The sequence below is a fragment of the Schistocerca gregaria genome, chromosome 4, assembly GCF_023897955.1.
Source record: "Schistocerca gregaria isolate iqSchGreg1 chromosome 4, iqSchGreg1.2, whole genome shotgun sequence".
Classification (NCBI taxonomy): Eukaryota; Metazoa; Arthropoda; class Insecta; order Orthoptera; family Acrididae; genus Schistocerca; species Schistocerca gregaria.
Genome location: NC_064923.1, coordinates 375,293,673 through 375,314,278, shown reverse-complemented (window position 1 = coordinate 375,314,278; position 20,606 = coordinate 375,293,673). Strand labels below are relative to the sequence as shown.

The 20,606-nt window shown below is 41.7% G+C and overlaps 1 protein-coding gene across 2 annotated transcripts in view; it reads left to right on the top strand.

Moving 5' to 3' along the window:
• Positions 1 to 20,606, top strand: part of LOC126266694 (neural cell adhesion molecule 2) — a 571,136-nt gene that overhangs the window by 276,310 nt on the left and 274,220 nt on the right. For both annotated transcript variants that reach the window (XM_049971131.1, XM_049971132.1), the window contains exon 5: positions 11,889 to 12,040. In XM_049971131.1, coding sequence (XP_049827088.1) covers positions 11,889 to 12,040 — 152 coding nt within the window. The remainder of the gene's footprint in view (positions 1 to 11,888; positions 12,041 to 20,606) is intronic.

Here is a 20,606-nt window from a genome sequence, read left to right as displayed (position 1 = left end):
GATTTCCCTTAATGAGCTTCATTTGTAGAAAGGATGTTCTCTCTTCTGAGATGGTAAGACGCTAAAGGGGAGGAACGAACTGCAGGATGGAAGTCTTACTGGCTCGCCACAAAGTGGAACGCCTCGGGCTACACCGCTCCGTGTCTGGCGAGTTGTATGCTCGCTGTACTAAATCGCGAAGGCAAATAACGAGGCGAGCTAAGTAATGTGTAACTCCGGATATTGCGTGTCTTAACCGAAGCCGCCGTCGTGAGAAGCAGAACTTTGCTCTCCGCCGCTGTGTTCTCTGCTCCTGCACCGTCTGCGCATGTACCTTTCAGTGTTTGCCACATCTGTCTGCTGCTCTCTCCGAATGCGTCTCTCACTCCCACCCTCCCTTTCTCTCTCCCCCCCCTCTCTCTCTCTCTCTCTCTCTCTCTCTCAAACACAACTCTAGAGAAAGATATAGAGACAGAGAAGAGCAACTGCCCGCGCGGGCCATAACACATTGTGAGACCGGATGCAAGTGTCGCGAGCATTTGTCACTCTAAATTACCCCGCTGGTTAGCGTGCTAATAAGGGCTTGCAGTTCTGCGTGGATCGCGGAAGCGCTGCAAATTGGGGAGATGTTGGGGAGGGTTGTCCTTCTGTTGTATCGCTCGCCAGGTTCGTCGCTTCCTTGTGGGACTGGATGCACCGCAATGAGTACTGGGAGCATATATTTTCCATTACCTTCAGCAGCTGCGGGCGTAACGCTTTATTTATCACTACAAAAGCTGAGAAGAGGAAGTCGTTTAATGTGTTGTAGTTTCCCAACTCCCACCAACCCTTCCTATTTCTGATGTTTATCATATCGTCTTTCTCTGCCCCAAAGTTCTTAGAATCTAGATTTAGAAACAGCCTTTCACGGTGTAGACTGGAATACACTCTTTGGATTTCTGAATGAAAGGAGACGTTATCTGCAGTTTGTACAGAATCCCCTATCTGCAGTTATAGCAATTGCACCTGGAAGAGGTGTGATGAAGTAACCGTAAGAAAGGGATGTCATGAAGCTATACATACAGGAAGCAGAAATGAACTAAATTGACATTAGGAAAATAAATAAAGTACACAAGAATTAAACTGAAAAAGTCGTTTGTACAGTTTCGGAATGGTATTTGGTGCTTGGGAAAAATTCTTGAAGAAGGGAAAGTAGCCAGAATTATGAGTGTAGACAAGAAACGAGATAAAAGAGAATGCTCAAATTGTAGGGGTGTATCCATTTTAAACCTAGCAATAGCTACACATTTTGCACAATGCGTGCTACCGGGAAGGGGAGCTAGTACGTCAAGCGTGCTACAAAAAAGGTTTTGAGGTATATAAATGTTTTTCATTGTTGTTAAATAGGTCCTGAACCTAAAAGTATCTTTCAACACAACCGCAGCAATTACAACGCATCTTCCGTAATGTGTACACAGACAGGAGGGGTACCTTACGACCACCACAAAAATATTTAAAAGATCCTGAACTTGAAAATATATATATGACATTTGTTACGAAAAGAACATCCGCTGCTGAGGCTTAAGTTTTTGGGTTACGTTGTACCGAAAATTTCAAAACAGTTTCGGAATCTGCTGTTAGAAATTGTAACGTTCTTTATAAAAATGAAATAATAAACTTTACGAGAACGTTGAATGAAGTCTTAACTGTGGAATGGATACGGAACTCGATTCATCGTGCTGCGTGTTGTAAGTGCAAGAGGTGTTGCTACTTTGTCTTATTGTTGGCAAGTCTTTATGAATCGATTGGGCAATGCAACTCCCAATGCCAATAAAGTAATACGGTCACTGCAGAATATATTCAGCCCCTTAAGCGCTGAACCCTAAGGTCCTGTTCACATAACAAATATGTTAAATTGTCTTACCTCTAAAGGAGCAACGGTGGACGCGTTATATTCTGGTCTCTCATAAGAAAATGTAAACGCAAACTACAGTCTCAGCAGTGTGCAATGTTGGCCATAATACTTGAAATGCACATGAAATTCATTTGGATGATAATTGAGATCTTTTAAGAAAATCCCACTTCTTTGAAAAATATTTGACCTGGGCTGCGATGCGGTACTGATTCTAGTGAATTACTAACACTCAGCTTTTTTTAGCAAAATCAGATTGCAAGTTAATTTTGGCTTCCCAGAAACATCTGACAATTGAAGATATATTACTCACAATTGATTCAAAAGCAATGCGATTCAACCAGCAAGTATTATCTAACTTCATTAATCCAACATAAATACAAACCATCAAATTACACATGGCTCTGTTAACAGATCTTAAATGCACTACAAAAATGAAATCTTTAACTAATCTTTTTTCTCTAAACATTTTACGTACATTCTGGGGCTACTCAACAATTACAAACTATCAGCCAACTCATCTATACTAACGCACTGGCAAAAACAAAATTCACAATTTTTTACCTTATTTGCCTGACGATTTTACCTCTCATGTTCAACAATATTGACTTACCTACGTTAATCTAACACTCGATGGCCTCACACAGCACACCACAGAAACTGCCTGTTCCATCGTTAGACAGCTACCTACGACTGTGCACCCAGCGCTCTCTTACTCCAACACTAACAGTACAGATCTTTGGCTATGCGATCGCGCACGGTCAGCGATCCGTATTATCGAGCCTGTCAGAGACATTCGTCGTTTGTAGTATACCAGTTTCATTTTAATGTATTAATATTCTTATCCTATTCTGGTGCCACATACAACAATATACTTCTTTCAAAAACGTTAAAAACAAGTTCCCTGATTACATTTTTTGGACCCCTCGGTATATACATGGTGTTACAAAAACGGCCAAACTATCTGGAAACATTCCCCACACACAAATAAAGAAAATATGTTATGTGGACATGTGTCCGGAAACGCTTAATTTCCATGTTAGAGCTCATGTTAGAGTATGTACTGTACTTCCTTGATTCACCGCCAGTTGGCCCAATTGAAGGAATGTAATGTTGACTTTGGTACTTGTGTTGACATGCGACTCATTGCTCTACAGTACTAGCATCAAGCTCATCAGTACGTAGCATCAACAGATTAGTGTTCATCACGAACGTGGTTTTGTAGTCAGTGCAATGTTTTCAAATGCGGAGTTGGCAGATGCCCATTTGATGTATGGATTAGCACGTATCGAGACAGATTTCCAGAACGAAGGTGTCCCGACAGGAAGACGTTCGAAGCTATTGATCGGCGTCTTAGGGAGCGTGGAACATTCCAGCCTGTGACTCGCGACTGGGGAAGATCTAGAACGACGAGGACTCCTGCAGTGGACGAGGCAGTTCTTCGTGCCGTTGACGATAACCCTAATGTCAGCGTCAGAAAAGTTGCTGCTGTACAAGGTAACGTTGACCACGTTACTCTATGTGGAGAGTGCTACGGGAGAACCAGTTGTTTCCATACCATGTACAGCATGTGCAGGCACTATCAGCTGGTGATTGGCCTCCACGGGTACACTTCTGCGAATGGTTCCTCCAATAATGTGTCAATCCTCATTTCAGTGCAAATGTTCTCTTTACGTGATCAAATTGTAAATTTTCACAATCAACATGTGCGGGCTACCGAGAATCCGCAAGCAATTGTGCAATCACGTCATCAACACAGATTTTCTGTGAACGTTTCGGCAGGCATTGTTGGTGATGTCTTGATTGGGCCCCATGTTCTTCCACCTACGCTCAATGGAGCACGTTATCATGATTTCATACGGGATACTGTACCTTTTCTGCTAGAACATGTGCCTTTCCAAGTACGACAAAACATGTGGTTCATGCACGGTGGAGCTTCTGCACGTTTCAGTCGAAGTGTTCGTACGCTTCTCAGCAGCAGATTCGGTGACCGATGGATCGGTAGAGGTGGACCAATTCCATGGTCTCCATGCTCTCCTGACCTCAACCCTCTTGACTTTCATTGATGGGGGCATTTGAAAGCTCTTGTCTACACAACCCCTGTACCAAATGTAGAGGATCTTCGTGCTCGTATTGTGGACGGTTATGATACAATACGCCATTCTACAGGGCTGCATCAGCGTATCAGGGATTCCATGCGACGGAGGGTGGATACATGTATCCTCGCTAACGGAGGACATTTTGAACATTTCCTGTAACAAAGTGTTTCATGTCACACTGGCACGTTATGTTGCGGTGTGTTTCCACTCAATGATTAATGTGATTTTAAGAGAAGTAATAAAATGAGCTCTAACATGGAAAGTAAGCGTTTCCGGACACATGTACACATAACATATTTTCTTTCTTTGTGTGTGAGGAATGTTTCCTTAAAGTTTGGGCGTTCCTTTCTCTAACACACTTTACATATGATAAAGCATAGGTGAGATACGACACCCTTGTTTCAGTCTTTGGTTTACAGTCAGTAACTCCTGATTTATATTTATTATTGTGTTATCGTACAGTTATTTAACGGAATTCAACATATGTAGATGTACACTGTAGTTTCAGCTGAGCAAAGTTTTACAAATTCTTCGAATGGTTATACCTGCCAATAAGACAAAAATAAAGGCAATGGAAGGGAAACACGTAAGAAGAGCAAAAACAGAGGTAAACAATAAGATACAGAACAGATAAATTCGTTTACATATCTCGGGACAGAGATCAATAAACAAAACTAATGCAGATGTGGTTCAATACATTAAGAAACATAAAGCTATAAATGGTTGTATAAGGAGGAATATTGGCAGAACTGTGAGCGTAGAGAGCTAAGAGAAAGAAAAGAACAAAGAACTGAAGCAGCTCAGATGAGGTTTTTGAGGTCACTTCTTGGTTAAACAGTAAGGAACTGGATGGCATCAAAAGGTGCCCACCTAAACGCGTTCCACGGCAAGGATTACACTTTAACCAAATTGTGAGACGGGTTATAGAAAGACCGATGAAGAGTTGGAGATAACACTTTTGTTAAATTCCTTTGGTTTCGGAACGGGTCAACAGCCGCTTCTTGAAATGGAACAAGTAGAAGAAGAAGAAGAAGAAGAAGAAGAAGAAGGAAAGTTCTAGGAGATGAAGTTAAAGCTTTGAGGTTTGCAGATGACGTAGTGACACAGTATTTCTCTCAGATACGGCAAAACACTTGCAAGATGAGTTGAACGGTGGATAGTGTTTCACGTTTAGTTTACCCTACAGCTCCCAGGAAGTTGATGCTGGCTAAACGTTGTTCTGTGTTCTAAGGAGGGCTTTCAAAGGAAATCAGAGCCTGTATTAATGATTCAATTGCAGGCTCCTCTCTTCTGTTCTACATTTTGAAATGTATTTCTCATCTTTTTCTAGCGTTGTATTGAACGCTTGCATTCATCTCATCACCATTTACAACTGTATATCTCCTTACTTTCCTAGTGTTGTAGCCAACGCACGCATTAGTCACACTTCCCCACACATCGTGACTTGTGAATTAAAGTTACAGGAGCATAATGCCAAATATGCCAAATCACTATCTATAAAATGAAAAACTTAACTCCGTCCGGACAGGTCAGGAAGGCCTAAGAGTACCGACCGGCCGCCGTGTCATCCTCAGCCTAGAGGCGTCACTGAATGCGGATATGGAGGGGAATGTGGTCAGCACAACGCTTCCCGACCGCATGTCAGTTTACGAGACCGGAGCCGCTACTTCTCAATCAAGTAGCTCCTCATTTTGCCTCACAAGGGCTGAGTGTATCCACCTTGCCAACAGCGCTAGACAGAGCGGATGGTCACCTATGCAAGCTATAGCCCAGCCCAAAAGCGCTTAACTTCGGTGATCTGACGGGAACCGGTATTACCATTGCGGCAAGGTCGTTGGCCAGTTACTATTTATCGACCAGAATGGTTTTCTTTCGAAGACGCTTTCGCCCCGTCCTAACAATCTGTGTGTGCGTTACAAAACAGATTGTGGCGTTTCAACAAGAGAGAGAGAGAGAGAGAGGGAGGGAGATAGAGAGAGAGGGTGGGGACATTGAGGGATAGGCGACGATGAGAAAGTAAGATATGTTTGAAAAATACATTGTTGAAATATACTGACACAGTCACTACCTGTTTCAAGTGACTTATGGATGAAACGAGAGTAAGGCAGTTTTACACGCCAGATAAACACGTTTTAAAAGGACTATATTATTACTTACTTTTTGATTCAAGTAGACTTGTAGTAGTTACATTTTAAAGAGAAAAAATTTTAAATTTAGATTTTTATTTTAACATGGTTGTGTAAAAATTTGTTTATATTGATACTGTGCCAAGGCGGTAGTTTTCTTCTCATAGGCATATTATAAATTTCTAACGTTTCGCAAGAAGTATTCGTAACGAAGCAGATATAAAATTTTCTTAAATATTAAGTTTTCTTTCTGTTCGTTCGTAAATATAAGACCAATTTGATATTAATGAAGAAAATATTTCATACTATCAAGTTAAAGCTGTTAATGAGGTACTAGCATCGGTATCAACTATTTACTGATCGACCGTTTTTCTTTCTCATGGTATGGTGTTACTGCTCGATAATTCTGAGGAGATGTGTCCTCCGCACACCAATCTCCATCAAGGAGCGAGATGTCGCATTTTTTCAGATACTGGTGTCACCCGCATTGCATGTGTTAAACGGTGTCTTCCTCTTTAAAAAAAAATGTAACAGTCTATCCTGAATCTCATTAAACGATACGGATGATTCTGTGCACAGCAAAAGATAATCTGTTCAGCGCTTTCGTAAGTGAAGTATACAAGAACTGATGGTAATGATGGTACCTGTTTCAATTAAAGATCTTGAAGAGTGTTTCCGCTTAATCCAGCCCAAAAGTTCACATGTTCACGCGAGCTGCTTTTTTTTTACTTTCTTTTTTTTTTTAAAAAAAAAGGAGGAATCACTTCGTAACTTCCACACAAGCTATTAAAGTGAATGGTCTTGTTCGCTATTTCTCACGAATCTCTTGTGCGAACAAGTCTTACCACTGGAATGCTTTCGAAACGGTTAGGTAAAGCGGGCTCATACAGCATGTTTATCACTTACAATGAATGAGGACAGTTATTCCGAATCATCTATACTCGACCTTACACCTAGTGCCCTCTGACCATGGAATATACTCACTGGGAAAAGCCTTTGTTAATATCTGATTTAAATTAATTTAGATTTACTATCGAAAACTATAAAACAACAAAAAACAAAAAACTATAAAATCGCTAAGACCTATGTATATACATAGTCTGCAATACTCCACATGGTGCGTGACGCACTTTATCTTGTACCACTACTAGCCATTCTCTTTCTTGTTCCACTCGGTAATAGAGCTACGGAAAAACAGTTGTCTATGTGCCTCCGTTCGGGACGTAATTTATCCTATCTTGTCCTTGCGGTCCTTTCGTGAAATGTACTTTGGCGCCAGTGCAAACTTTTTGCAGTCAGCAGCAAATGCCTGTTCTTTGCATTGTCTTCAACACAACCTTGCCTTACTCTTAGGGATTCCCGTTTGAGATCACAGAGCGTTTCATTAATTAATGATGCTGGGAACTGCCGGTAACAAATGTGGCAGCGCGCCTCTGACTTGCTTCGAAGTCTTCCTTTTATCCGGTCTGGCGGGGATCCCGAACTCTCGAGCAGTGCTTAAAAATATGTCGCACTAGTGGACTATGCGCGTTCTCTTCCATAGATTATCTCACATTCCTATAATCATCCCAATAAAGCGAGGTCGACCATTCGCCATCTTTTCTGCCGAATTTACATGCTCGTTCCGTTTCATATCGCCGTGCAACTTTACGCCTAGGTATTCAACCGACGTGACTCCATCAAGGAGCACACCTCTAATCCTGTATTCGAACGTTATAAGATTATTTCTCCTAGACATCTGCAAATTATTCTACATTTAGAGCAGGCCAAAATTCATCACACCTAATAAAACTTCTGTCCTAGTTATTTTGTGCCCTCGTACAGTTACTCAATTACGGCACTCTCTCTTACACTACAGCGTCATCAGCAAATAGTCACACATTGATGCTCACCCAATACGTCAGATTGTTTATGTATATAGAGAACAAAAGTGTTTCCTTAAAACTTCTATGGAGCACTCTTGACGGTAGCCTTGTCTCTGATGAACACTCTCCGTCAAAGACAACGTGTCGGGTTTTGTTACTTAAGAAGTCTTCGAGCCGCTCACATATCTGTCCTCGGACCTTTGCCAACAGTCTGCAGCTGGCCTGTCAAAACGCTTTCCGGAAATTTAGGAATATGTGATCTGCCTGTTGCCTTTCATCCAGGTGTGAGAAAAACGCAAGCTGAGTTTCCCACGAGCGATTCTTTGTAAATCCGTGCTGATTTGTGGACAGAAGCTTTTCTGTCTCAAGAAAACTTAATTTATTGTAATTTAGAGCATGCTCAAGATTTCTGCAGCAAATCCATGTTAGGAACAGCGGTTTCTTATTATGTGGGTCCATTCATTTGCCCCTTCCTATACGCGGGAGTGACTTGTGCTTGGGGCCTTACGTCGGGGCAGAGGTTCGCGATAAAGCGGCCATAGCCGTAGTGCATTCTTTGTAAACCCGAATTGTGATTACATCCGGACCTGGTGACTTATTTGTTACCAACTCTTTCAGCTGCTTCTCAATGTCAGGGATGCCCGTTATCACGTCATCCGAACGAGAGTCTGTGCGACGGTCACACGATGGTATGCCTGTACGGTCCTCCTGTGAGAACGAATATTAAACGCGAAATTTAAAACTTTCTCTTGCTGTCTAATGCTGTCGCACCAGATTAGCCCCAGCAAGTGACTGAATAGAAGTCTTCGGCCTCGTCGTGGACCGGAATTTTATCGGGTTCTCGGTAAAATCTCTCGTAAGATGGTGGAAGTTGTATGTTTCGCGCATAGATCTTTTACTTGATGCAGGAATCTCTATTAACTTTCACCTGTTAACGCAATGAATGTGTCTACACTGTGCTGATTCCAGAATACATGCTTCTGAGGCGAACTGCGTTTTCTGCCTTGATTTGTCTAGTTGTAAAATTGTTTGTTGCTTGTGATATTAAAACTGTTTACTGTAGAGGTGGAGCCCCTCCATGCCCACACCGGCATAATGGCCAGCACAAATGGTCTGCTGCCATTTCTGTCTAAGGGTTAGTTTTCACTAGAGTGGGGTCTCGCAAGATGTGGGTACTGCGATGTTTTGGTACGTCTGGTTAAGGGTAACCATGCAAGGGTAGGCTTAGTTAGTAGAGGGTATCATGCAGGTCGATACCTCAGGCGTTGTGCGGTGCTGTTACTCGGCGGCTGCCGCTGGGTGCCGGTGTCCAACTCTCGGTCAGCGTCTGCATACCTGTAAGTGTTAGGTTCACCATCGTTTTGTGTTCGATAGGTCATATATCAGATACACAGTGTACGGAAATGTTGGCGATTTACTTGTACGTCAGTGTGCGAGCTTGTCGGTCTCCCTGCTGTAGTCTGTTGGTCGGCTTTAATAGCAGCTGGCATGTCCAGTCAACGTTGCTTATGTGCAGGGGCTTCCCGATGTTTGCCGCTTGTGGGTGTATGGTAGCTTACCATAGGTGTATTTAGTGTGCTAAAGCATACTACTTACGGGTTGTTATATAGACAAGTATACTTCAACTATTCAAATGTATATTTTCAAGATTTTTACACAGGATGTTGTTTTCCTGTGAGCATTCTCTACATGACATCCCTTTTTTGCCGTGCGTGCTTACGTATGTGTCTTATCTCGGTGGCAGGTGAATTCACCACATATTCATTGTATCTCACGTCAGGAGCCGTGCTTATGCTCTGTCCTTGTGCTGGACTACCGTCACCCTTCTGACACGGAGCACACTTAAAATGAGCGCTCCTATTATAGTCCTCAGCATTCGTTATTTTACACACTTCTCTATACATATCAATTAATTTATTGTTCAAAACTAGAAGTACTTAGGAGTTTATTAATCAGAAATTTTAAATAAAATCTTGTCGTCTTATGAGAAACAAAAACAAAAATAAGTAATCTGAGTAGCAGATTAACCATTTAAACACATCTAACAACCAGGAGTGACTACATGGATAAAGGCACATCAAGATATGTGTAAGGTTGCTTTCGCAATGACAACATTCTTATACCGTATTTGATAGCAGTTAATAAAATGCAGACGGTCTAATAGAAAAGGAAATATTGTCTTTTGTGTTTTGGAAACATACGTGCGCCGAATTTTAAGACAAAAGCGATTTTTCTCAGCTATTGATTAAAGCAGCCGCATGCCGCCTCGTATCTGGATTTAAAAGAAGGGAAAAGAATATCTGGCCCTGAGCGAGAAAGGACGTAGCCGGGTGCTGAAGGCGAGGTATTAATAACGGTAGAAGGACTCCTTATAATTCTTCTCCATTCAAAGACAAAGTTTCCTTGTTATTGGATCGAAGTTGAATCAGTTCTCTTGAGCCATGAAAGAAATTCGTGAGCACAAAAAGTATTTAATTCCATGTAAACACAAGACTGACTTTGTCAGTGGTGGCTGACCAACTCAAAAAAATTCTCTGTGGTTCTTTCATATGCTTTATCGTCCTATGTAGAGCGTGATAAGCTAAAAAAAAAACAGCCATTGGCAAACTAACTAATTAGAATCTGGAAGGAGATGAAGCATTCTCTCTTTTTTTTACAGTAATTATATTTGCAACCACAATACATGTACTTACTAAATCTTAATGCATTCATTAGTGACAGGACTAGTCCTTCTGCGTTTGGAAGCTGAAGAAATCAATGATCGAACAGTTGCTGTAAAAACTAGATTCTTTCACTTACTTTCTAACAGTATTAAAGCGTTATGTCGCAATAAATGATACCTAAACAATGTTGCAAACACTATGTCTGCGGTACATTGGTTACTTATTACAAGAAATTCGTTTTCTTTTTCAAATATACTGTACTTATTTTTGTCTAATAGCAGCATTCATAACTGTAAGCCTTGGGTGGAAGATACGTTTCTTGTTGTTTGAGATAGTTTTTTCCACATTTTTTAGGATTTTCTTAAAATAAAGCAGTAGATTTCGTACAATCCCCTTTTCTCACTCCATGATCAATAATCCTTTCGTTTACGGCGTAGACGCGTCTCTATCGATTTTCTAAGTGACCTTTCGGTTTGCGTTATTCATTAGTGCTTGACGTTACATTTACATAAATATAATGTGTCTTAATTCTATCCTTGTATCATTTCGCTTGCGAATGCACTATTCTATTTCTATCCTTCATCATAGAATTTATTATTTGTCATTAGTTCCCCGTACTTCAAAATTTCGAAGTAAATATTAAATAGTAAAAAAAAGACCTGAATCTCAAATAATGTACAACGAGAAAATACATATCCCGTCGAAAGATGCAAAAGTATGCTACTTGAGAAGAGAACTCACCATTAACAATTTTATTTTTAAAAGTATGAAATTATTGTTAACCACCAGACACACTTTTTTAGCGGTACAGCTTATAATAACATTTTACCAGAAGAATGACATACCAGCTAAAATAGAGAAAAAGATTAAGCTTCTTTTTGACAAAACAGCCATGCAAGTAAATTCAATTTTCAAAGATTAAGGGTAATCAGTATCCGGAATATCATTCTCAATCAAAAGTATGACAGTCACTAAATTATATTGCACCTCTAACATTTTTTTAGGTCAATTGTTCAGACGCCCATTAAAATCTTCCCCCTTTTGTCACCCCAGATATTTACGGAAGACGGCATTCAAAACAGTATAGCGAATTAGAATATCACAAAAAGTTGTATAGTGTACCAAAGGATACTTACTAATAGAGCCACGTGTCTCGCAACTTCCGACGGCGTTATTCCAGACATATACAGATTCATTCTGAGCGTGTACTCATAGTTAATGTTTGTACCATGGTAACATAGGAATCTTTTCATTGTCTGTTTCAGTTAAACCAGTTTCAGTGAACATACTGACGAGGGAGAAAGCTGTGTCTGCAGACCGTAGGTACGAGGTCGAATGCAAGTCTTCAGGGTCGCGACCTGAGGCCATCATAACCTGGTGGAAGGGTAGCCGCCAGATCAAGCGACACAATAAGAACGTAAGTACACCGCTTCTGGTGCTGACTCACTCACACCTGTTACTCAGTTTATGTTGTGCGTACTCGTACACTACAACACACATCACGAAAAGTTCAGCATCACCTCGGTTCCGAGAGTTTCGGAACCTGTACAGAAAATTGGAATAGAGATCATCATAAAAATTATTTCAGCCCTTTTTATTGCTCATGGAAACCACACACTGCATGTTGTACCACCATACAGCGAGACCTTCAGAGGTGGTGGTCCAAATTGCTGTACACACCGTTACCTCTAATACCCTGTAGCACGTCCTCTTGCACTGATCCATGCATGTATTCGTCGTGTCATATTATCCACAAGTTCATCAAGGCACTGTTGGTCTAGATTCTCCCACTCCTCAACGCCGATTCGGCGTTGATCCTTCAGAGTGGTCGGTGGGCCACGTCGTCCATGAATAGCCCTTTTCAATCTATCACAGGTGCGTTCTATAGGGTTTATATCTGGACAACATGCGGGCCAGTCTAGTCGAGCGATGTCGTTATCCTGAAGGAAGTCATTCACAAGATGTGCACGATGGGGACGTGAATTGTCGTCCACGAAGACGAATGCATCGCCAATATGCTGCCGATATGGTTGCTCTATCCGTCGGAGCCTTCATCCCGCCTTCCATGATCACCAGCGGCGTACGTCGACCCCACATAATGCGACCCTAAAACAGCAGCGCTGGTCAGTGTGTCTAAGGCGTTCAGCCTTACCGGGTTGCCTCCAAACACGTCTCTGACGATTGTCTGGTTGAAGGCATATGCGACACTCATTGGTGAAGAGAATGTCATGCCAATCCTGAGCGGTCCGTTCGGCATTTTGTTGGGCCCATCTGTACCGCGCTGCGTGGTGTCGTGGTTGCATTGATGGACTTCGCCATGGACGTCGGGAGTGAAGTTGCGCATCATGCAGCCTATTGCGCATACTTTGATTCGTAACACGAGTCCTGTGTCTCCTCGAACAGCATTCTTAATCATGGTGGCGTTGTTGTTAGAGTTCCTCCGAGCCATAATCCGTAGGTAGCGGTCATCCAATGCATCCAATGCCTTATAGCCCTTGGGCGACCTGAGCCAGGCACGTCATCAACAGTTCCTGTCTCTCTGTATCTCCTCCATGTCCGAAAAACATCGCTTTGGTTCACTTGCCTTGTTGAGGACCCTTCCTCGCACACAGTAACAATGCGGACATGATCGAACCGCGGTATTGACCGTCTTGGCTTGGTTGAACTATAGACAACATGACCCGTGTACCTCTCTCCTGGTGGAATGACTGGAACTGATCGGCTTTCGGACCCCCTTCTTCTAGTAGGCGCTGCTCATGCATGGTTGTCTACATCTTTGGGCGGGTTTAATGACATCTCTCAACACTCAAATTGACTGTGTCTGTGTCAGGAGTTTTTAGATGATGCAAAAATTTTTTGATTTGTGTAAATAGCGTCTTACAACATAAACAGTAAGAGTCTCAATTAAAATCTCGACATGCTAACAGATTAGAAGAGGTGATGTGACATTACTTTCCTCCGACCTATGGAAGACGAATTCAAAGTGTGATTGTACAAGGGTTTTGTTCTCTTCAGCGTCCTTGTACACCACTGAATCTACTGTTCGATCTCTTTAACATTTGTTTTATAATTCTGTCATTTCTTATAGTCAGTGTTTAATGTTTTCCATATATTTCTTTCCCAACGAGTCATTTTCTTTGAAAAAAGTCTCTCCAGTTTTTCCTAGCAGTAACCTCTGCATAGAGCCTCCTCATTTCTTATGAATCCACTTAATGTTCAATTTTCTGCACCACAACGTCTCAAACGCTTCGGTATACTATTTTCCCCACAGTAGAATATAATACGGTACTAAACATTTATTCATCCTTCTATAGTTTTTATTGTCATATAACAAATCACTAGTAAAATATGTGTTCTATGTTGTACGCGGAATGGAAGCGAGAGCGTGTGGAAACAAGTACATGTGTTCTAAATGGGAGTAAATTCAATGCAGAACTTAAATTCTCATCTTTGGTTTCATGTAATCGCTTCCAGAGCAGAGAATGCACGTAGCTGGACGCTGAACTACAGTGAAAGAATCGAACTAGACGCAACATAAATGGTCTTTACGTGATATTAGCGTCTTTTGTACCCATTCTTTCAAACAACTTTCAGAGATTTATTCTGCTCGAACTGCATTAAAGAACTACGCTACTTGTAGCTCCACAACTGTGAACGTCACTGTTTGATGGTAGTAATTCCTGTGCTATTTCAAGTCATATAAAAAAACACACACACATACGCTCACGAGTGCGATTGGTTACACACATTTATGTACTGAGTGTTTCAAAGTCTTCGTGAGAAACGTCTAGGTGTGATAGATCACGTCTTGGGGCACTACTTTTGTTACAGATAAAACATTTGCCGTTGCTTTTGGAAGACGCTAGGCTTCTTTTAAGAATAGCTATGCCCCAGAAAGGCGGCAGAGCGTAGGCACACTGCCGTGATTGTATGAAAAGTGTGTTGTCTACCATCGAGACATCTGCTCTGCGAGAAAGGCGGTAGGCCGAGCACAATTGAAGAATCTAGCTCGCTGCTCAACTTTCTCCGCTTACAGACTATCATTCTTATTATATTACGGCTAAAAATCATTCTGTCAGTTTACTGGAGTAGGCAGTATGCGGTATACCTGGTAGACCTTGCTAGTTATGTGAAATCTCATGGTACCAGGCCAGGCTAATACTGAAGGAAGCCTAGGTTTCCTGGGAAGCATCAGGGAACGTTTTGTCTCTGACAAAATTAATTCATCTTGACGTGATCTATCACCCACAAACATTTTTCGATATGACTTTGAAACATCCCGTGCGCCCACGAAGAGTACTACAGTTTACAAAATTTCCTTCGTGTTCCCCATTTGATCGTTTTTTATCATAGTAAAACAAAAAAAAATCATCACAGTCACAAAGTTTTTTAGGATGTAAAAATATCATCGCAACTTTGACTAATTCAATATGTTTAACCCAGCAAATGACTTGGAAGCGCAGTTGAACGAAATGTACAGTATCTTTAGAATAGGATATATGACGAAGATCGACAAAAGCAAAACGAGAATAATGGAATGTAGTCGAATTAAATCAGGTGATGCTGCGTAAACTAGATTATGAAACGGGACACTTATAATAGTAGATGAGTTTTGCTATTTGGGAAGCAAAATAACTGATGACAGTCGAAGTAGGGAGGTTATAAAATGTAGACTGATAATGGCAAGAAAAGCGTTCGAGAAGAAGAAAAATTTGTTAACATAGAATATAGATTTAACTATTAGGAAGTCCTTTATGAAAGTATTTATATGAAGTGTAACCGTATATAGAAATGAAACATGGACAATAAACTGTTTAGACAAGAAGGAAATAATAGCCTTTAATATGTGGTGCTACAGAAGAAAACTCAAGGTTAGATGTGTGGAGCACGTAACTAGTGAGAAGGTATTGAACAGAATTGGGGAGAAGAGAAATTTGGGGCACAACCTGACTAGAAGAAGGAATCGGTTGGTAGGACACTTTCTGGGGCATCAAAGGATCACCAGTTTAGTGCTGGACGGAAACGTGGGGGTAAAAACTGTAGAGGGAGGCAAGGAGGTGAATACAGTAAGCAGATTCAGGAGGATATAGGTCGCAGCAGTTACTCGGAGATGAAGAGGCTTGCACAGGATGGAGTACCGTGGAGAGCAGCATCATACCAGTCTTTGAACTGAAGACCGCAATAACAACATCCCATCTTAAATGATCATCTGGGCATGCTTCTAGAAACTATCGCCTGCTTATACAATTATATTGCATCTGGATTTTGTTCCTGTATGTTGTAAGCTTATCACATTAACCACCGTGGACCTGCTTTTACACTTTCACTATCTCTCTGGTTCTTCTATCATAGCAGATAGTTTCGACTGTGAATCATCTTCAGTTTAAAGATAGAAAGATCACTGCAAACAAAAGAGTCCTTTCTACCATTCTCACACAAGAAAAGTTGGAATACCGATAATACTAGAACAGTGATGACCTAAAACAATATGACTACATCTCGTCGCAAGACTGAACGCCAATTGGTGACACTGCTGCTACGTTACATGTTAGAGAAAGTTTATAATTAGCTGAGCAGGAACGACAGGTGCTGCAAATAGGGAAATCAGCTGAAATACTTGACTTGGCGAAGGGTAGAGTGCTGTGGCCCGGCTCTTGAGAACGAGGAACTCGGAAATCGCGAACTGGTCGACTGTTCGCCTGTTGCTGTTGTGAGCATCTGTGGAACATCTGTGTGAACATCTCTGGAAAGCGGCTGAAGTGTGGTGAAACAATAAGACATGCTCTTGGACGGCCAACCCTCATCACAGAATTTTCACGTCGACGGTTTGACCAATCATTACAACAGGGCAGGCGGCTATCTGCGGCAGAACTAGTGATGATGTATAAAGTCGGTGGAGGCACAAGTTTTTCGGAGCGCACTGTTCGGTGCACATTACTGAACTTGGGGCTCGCGAGTATCGGACTATAGGGTTTCCCATTTTTTCAGTTCCAATTATACTGAGTACGAGATCAACGAAATTCGAATGTGGATCAATGGAAGTGTGTCATTTGTTAGGCTGAATCGCGTATGGTGTTACACCGTGTCAGTGGTCGAGCACGGTTTCTCCGTCATGCAGGCATGCATCGCGCCTCGCATACAAGCCGATGAGGGCACTACTAGTATTACGCTGTTGGAGGCAGTAACCTGGGATTCAATGAGTAACGATCCAGGGTGCGTGGGGCCGCTGAGATGTAAAGATGGCCGAGTCACGGGTTGTGGACGAGGTGCAGGAAACTCCGATGCATTTGATGAGACACATAGAAGTAGATACCCTCGGTGTAACAAAGCAGCTTAAATCACTCAATAAAGGCAAGGCCTCCGGTCCGGATTGTACACCAGTCAGGTTCCTCTCAAGTATGCTGATAAAATAGCTCTATATTTAGCAATTACTTACAAACACTCGCTCACAGAAAGATACGTACCTAAAGACTGGAATATTGCTCTAGTCACACAAATACCCAAAAAGGGAAGTAGGAGTAATCTGCTGAATTACAGGCCTATATCACTAATGTCGATTGGCAGTAGGGTTTTAGAACATATACTCTATTCGAACATTAAGTACCTCGAAGAAAATGATTTATTGACATATAGTAAGCACGGATTCAGAAAATATCGTTTTTGTGAAACACAACTAGCTCTTTATAGTCATGAAGTAATAAGTGCTATCGACAGGGGATGTCAAACTTATTCCATATTTTTAGATTTCCAGAAGGCTTTCGACACCGTTCCTCACAAGCGTCTTCTAATCAAACTGCGTGCCTACGGAGTATCGCCTCAGTTGTGCGACTGGATTCGTGATTTCCTGTCAGAAGGGTCACAGTTCGTAGTAATAGACGCAAAGACATCGATTAAAGCAGAAGTAATATCCGGTGTTCCCCAAGGAAGTGTTATAGGCCCTCTATTGTTCCTGATCTATATTAACTACATAGGAGACAATCTGAGTAGCCGTCTTAGATTGTTTACAGATGATGCTGTCATTTACCGTCTTGCAAAGTCATCAGATGATCAAAACCACTTGCAAAATGATTTAGATAAGATATCTGTATGGTGCAAAAAGTGCAAATTGACCCTGAATAAAGAAAAGTGCGAAGTTATTCACATGAGTACTAAAAGAAATCATCTAAATTTCGATAACGCGGTAAGTCACACAAATTTGAGGGCTGTAAATTCAACTAAATACTTATGAATTACAATTACAAGTAACCTAAATTGGACGATCATATAGATAGTATTGTGGGTAGAGCAAACCAAAGACTGCGATTCATTGGCAGAACACTTAGAAGGCGCAACAGGTCTACCAAAGAGACTGCTTACACTACGCTTGTCCGCCCTATTCTGGAGCACTGCTGTGCGGTGTGGGACTGACGGATTACATCGAAAAAGTACAAAGAATGGCAGCTCGTTTTGCATTATCGCGAAATAATGGATATAGTGTCACAGAAATGATACGTGAATTGGAGTGGCAATTATTGAAACAAAGGCGTTTTTCACTGCGACGGGATCTTCTCATGAAATTTCAAACACCAGTTTTCTCCGATTGCGAAAACACTCTGTTGGCACCCACCTACATAGGAAGAAATGATCATCACGATAAAATAAGAGAAATTAGGGCTCGCACGGAAAATTTTCAGTGCTCATTTTTCCCGCGTGCCATTCGAGAGTGGAACGTTAGAGAGAGAGAATGAAGGTGGTTCATTGAACCCTCTGCCAGGCACTTTATTGTGAATAGCAGAGTGTTCACATAGATGTAGGTAAAACACATATTATTCGTCTCGTATCAGAATGTCGGAGTGTTGCGACGCCCCTGATGCGCCCTCTGGCAGGTTTACCTCACTCGATAGGATTGCATGAGCTAGCACTAAGTGGCCCTGAGCGAGCAGTGCCTGCGACCTTTATGTCCACTGAATACCCCTAGGCGGCCACGGATTCTGGGTTAGAAGCTCACCCTGGTGCGAAAGGATAGCGGAAGTACCTGTATGTATATGAACTGCTGCCCTCCAAGGCAGAAGTTCTTTGCTGCTGTAGCGCCAAATGGTTGGCCTACCCCATAGGGAAGGGATGATTTTATTGATGTCCTTTATGACATCTCGTGAGGTCTTTTCGTGTCGGATCTGACGAGGGTGTTTTTGAAATATTATCCTCGGCCACTCATAAGACCACCGCGTGATTTGAACTCTAGGTGTCGCCGAGGTGTCAGACGAAGGGGAGAATCTGTGTAAACATCATATGACTCGTCCACAGTGGCGTTAGTCAGAATTATAGTGAAATTTGGGGCAAATGTGACATAATTCACCCACATTACAGCTCTGGCTTTTTATTTGCATGTGTCGAACCCTTGCCTTTTGAAGCGATGTTGAGCCAGAGGGTAGCGCTGCAGGATGCCACACACTTGAAGCGTTACAGAGCAAAGTTTCTGGCACCTTTGAGCTGAATTTCAAACTTCTACGTCGTAACGGGGGACAATTACCGGGTTTCAAAAAAAGTGACCCTGTTGCGCAAAATATATATATTTTCCGTAATATTAAAACATAATGCTATGCTTAAGCCCTTTGAAGTTTTTTGTTGGGATTGGTTTTAACAAACAATGGAAACATTGTTTCCATTGATCTTGGGGGTATTAATAAGCCACTTCAGTTCTATTTAGTCCTTTATTATTGAATCACTACCGATATCGTGTCAGTAAAAATCACATCTTCAGGCGAACGTATAACTAAAATATTAGAATTTAAGAGATCTGAACTTTGTTCCCAACATTTGTCGTCCGTCAGAACAAAACACTGCTAAAGGCGGTATGTCATAGAATAAAACAGTTGCATTCGAACATACTGGATAGGTCCACTTCTCCGGTCCATATGGGGAACGCAGCTGCATGCTGTATCATACGAAAACGTGTGAAGACTATAGTGGGGAAGGCAAATGGTCGACTTCGATTTATTGGGAGATTTTTAGGAAAAAGTGGTTCACCTGAAAAGGAGACCACATATTGAATGCTGGATCGACCTATTCTCGAGTACTGCTCCACTCTTTTGGATCCGCACCATGTGCATTGAAGGAAGACATCGAAAAAAAAAGTTAAAATGTGTGTGAAATCCTATGAGGCTTAATTGCTAAGGTCATCAGTCCCTAAGCCTACACACTACTTAACCTAAATTATCCTAAGGACAAACACACATACCCATGCCCGAGGGAGGACTCGAACCTCCGCCGGGTTCAGCCGCACGAAAACATCGAATCAATTCGAAGGAGGACTCCTACGTTTGTTACCGGTACATTCGAACAAAAGTTAAGTGTTACGGAGATGCTTCGGTAACTTAAATAAGAATCCCTGGAAGGAAGGAGGTGTTCTTTTCACGAAACACTATTGAGGAAATTTAGAGTACTGTCAGTTTTAGCTGACTGACGAACGATTCTGCTTCCGCCAACATACATAGCTCGTAAGGCCCACGAGGCTAAGATACGAGAAACTAGGCTTCATAGGGAAGCGTACAAACGGTCGTTTTTCGTCGCTCAATTGGAACCGGAGGGGAAATAACTAGTAGTTGTCCGGGGTACCCTCCGCCAAGCACGTTACGCCACGAGTAGATGTAGATGTAAAATGTTAACATCAGAAGTATCTCGTGTGGCCCACCATACATACTGATGCGTTTTTCTGTGCCTTTAATTTTCATCGTGAACCGCTTGAGTTTGTCTGCTTGAACAGTTTTGTAGCAAAATATTTTACCAGAGAGACAAATTAAGTGTTTATTTCTAAGAACCTGAAAATTTAATGAAGCGTCTCTATACACCGAACTCAATAGCTCTCTGCAAGCAAGTAATAGGACGTTTCTTTCTCAATTTTTTTTGTCTCTCAGAGAGAATAAATGACAGAGCTGAGCCAAAAAAAAAAAAAATTACGACGAGATAAAATTAATACGATCACGGATCAGCAGCTACGATGAAAC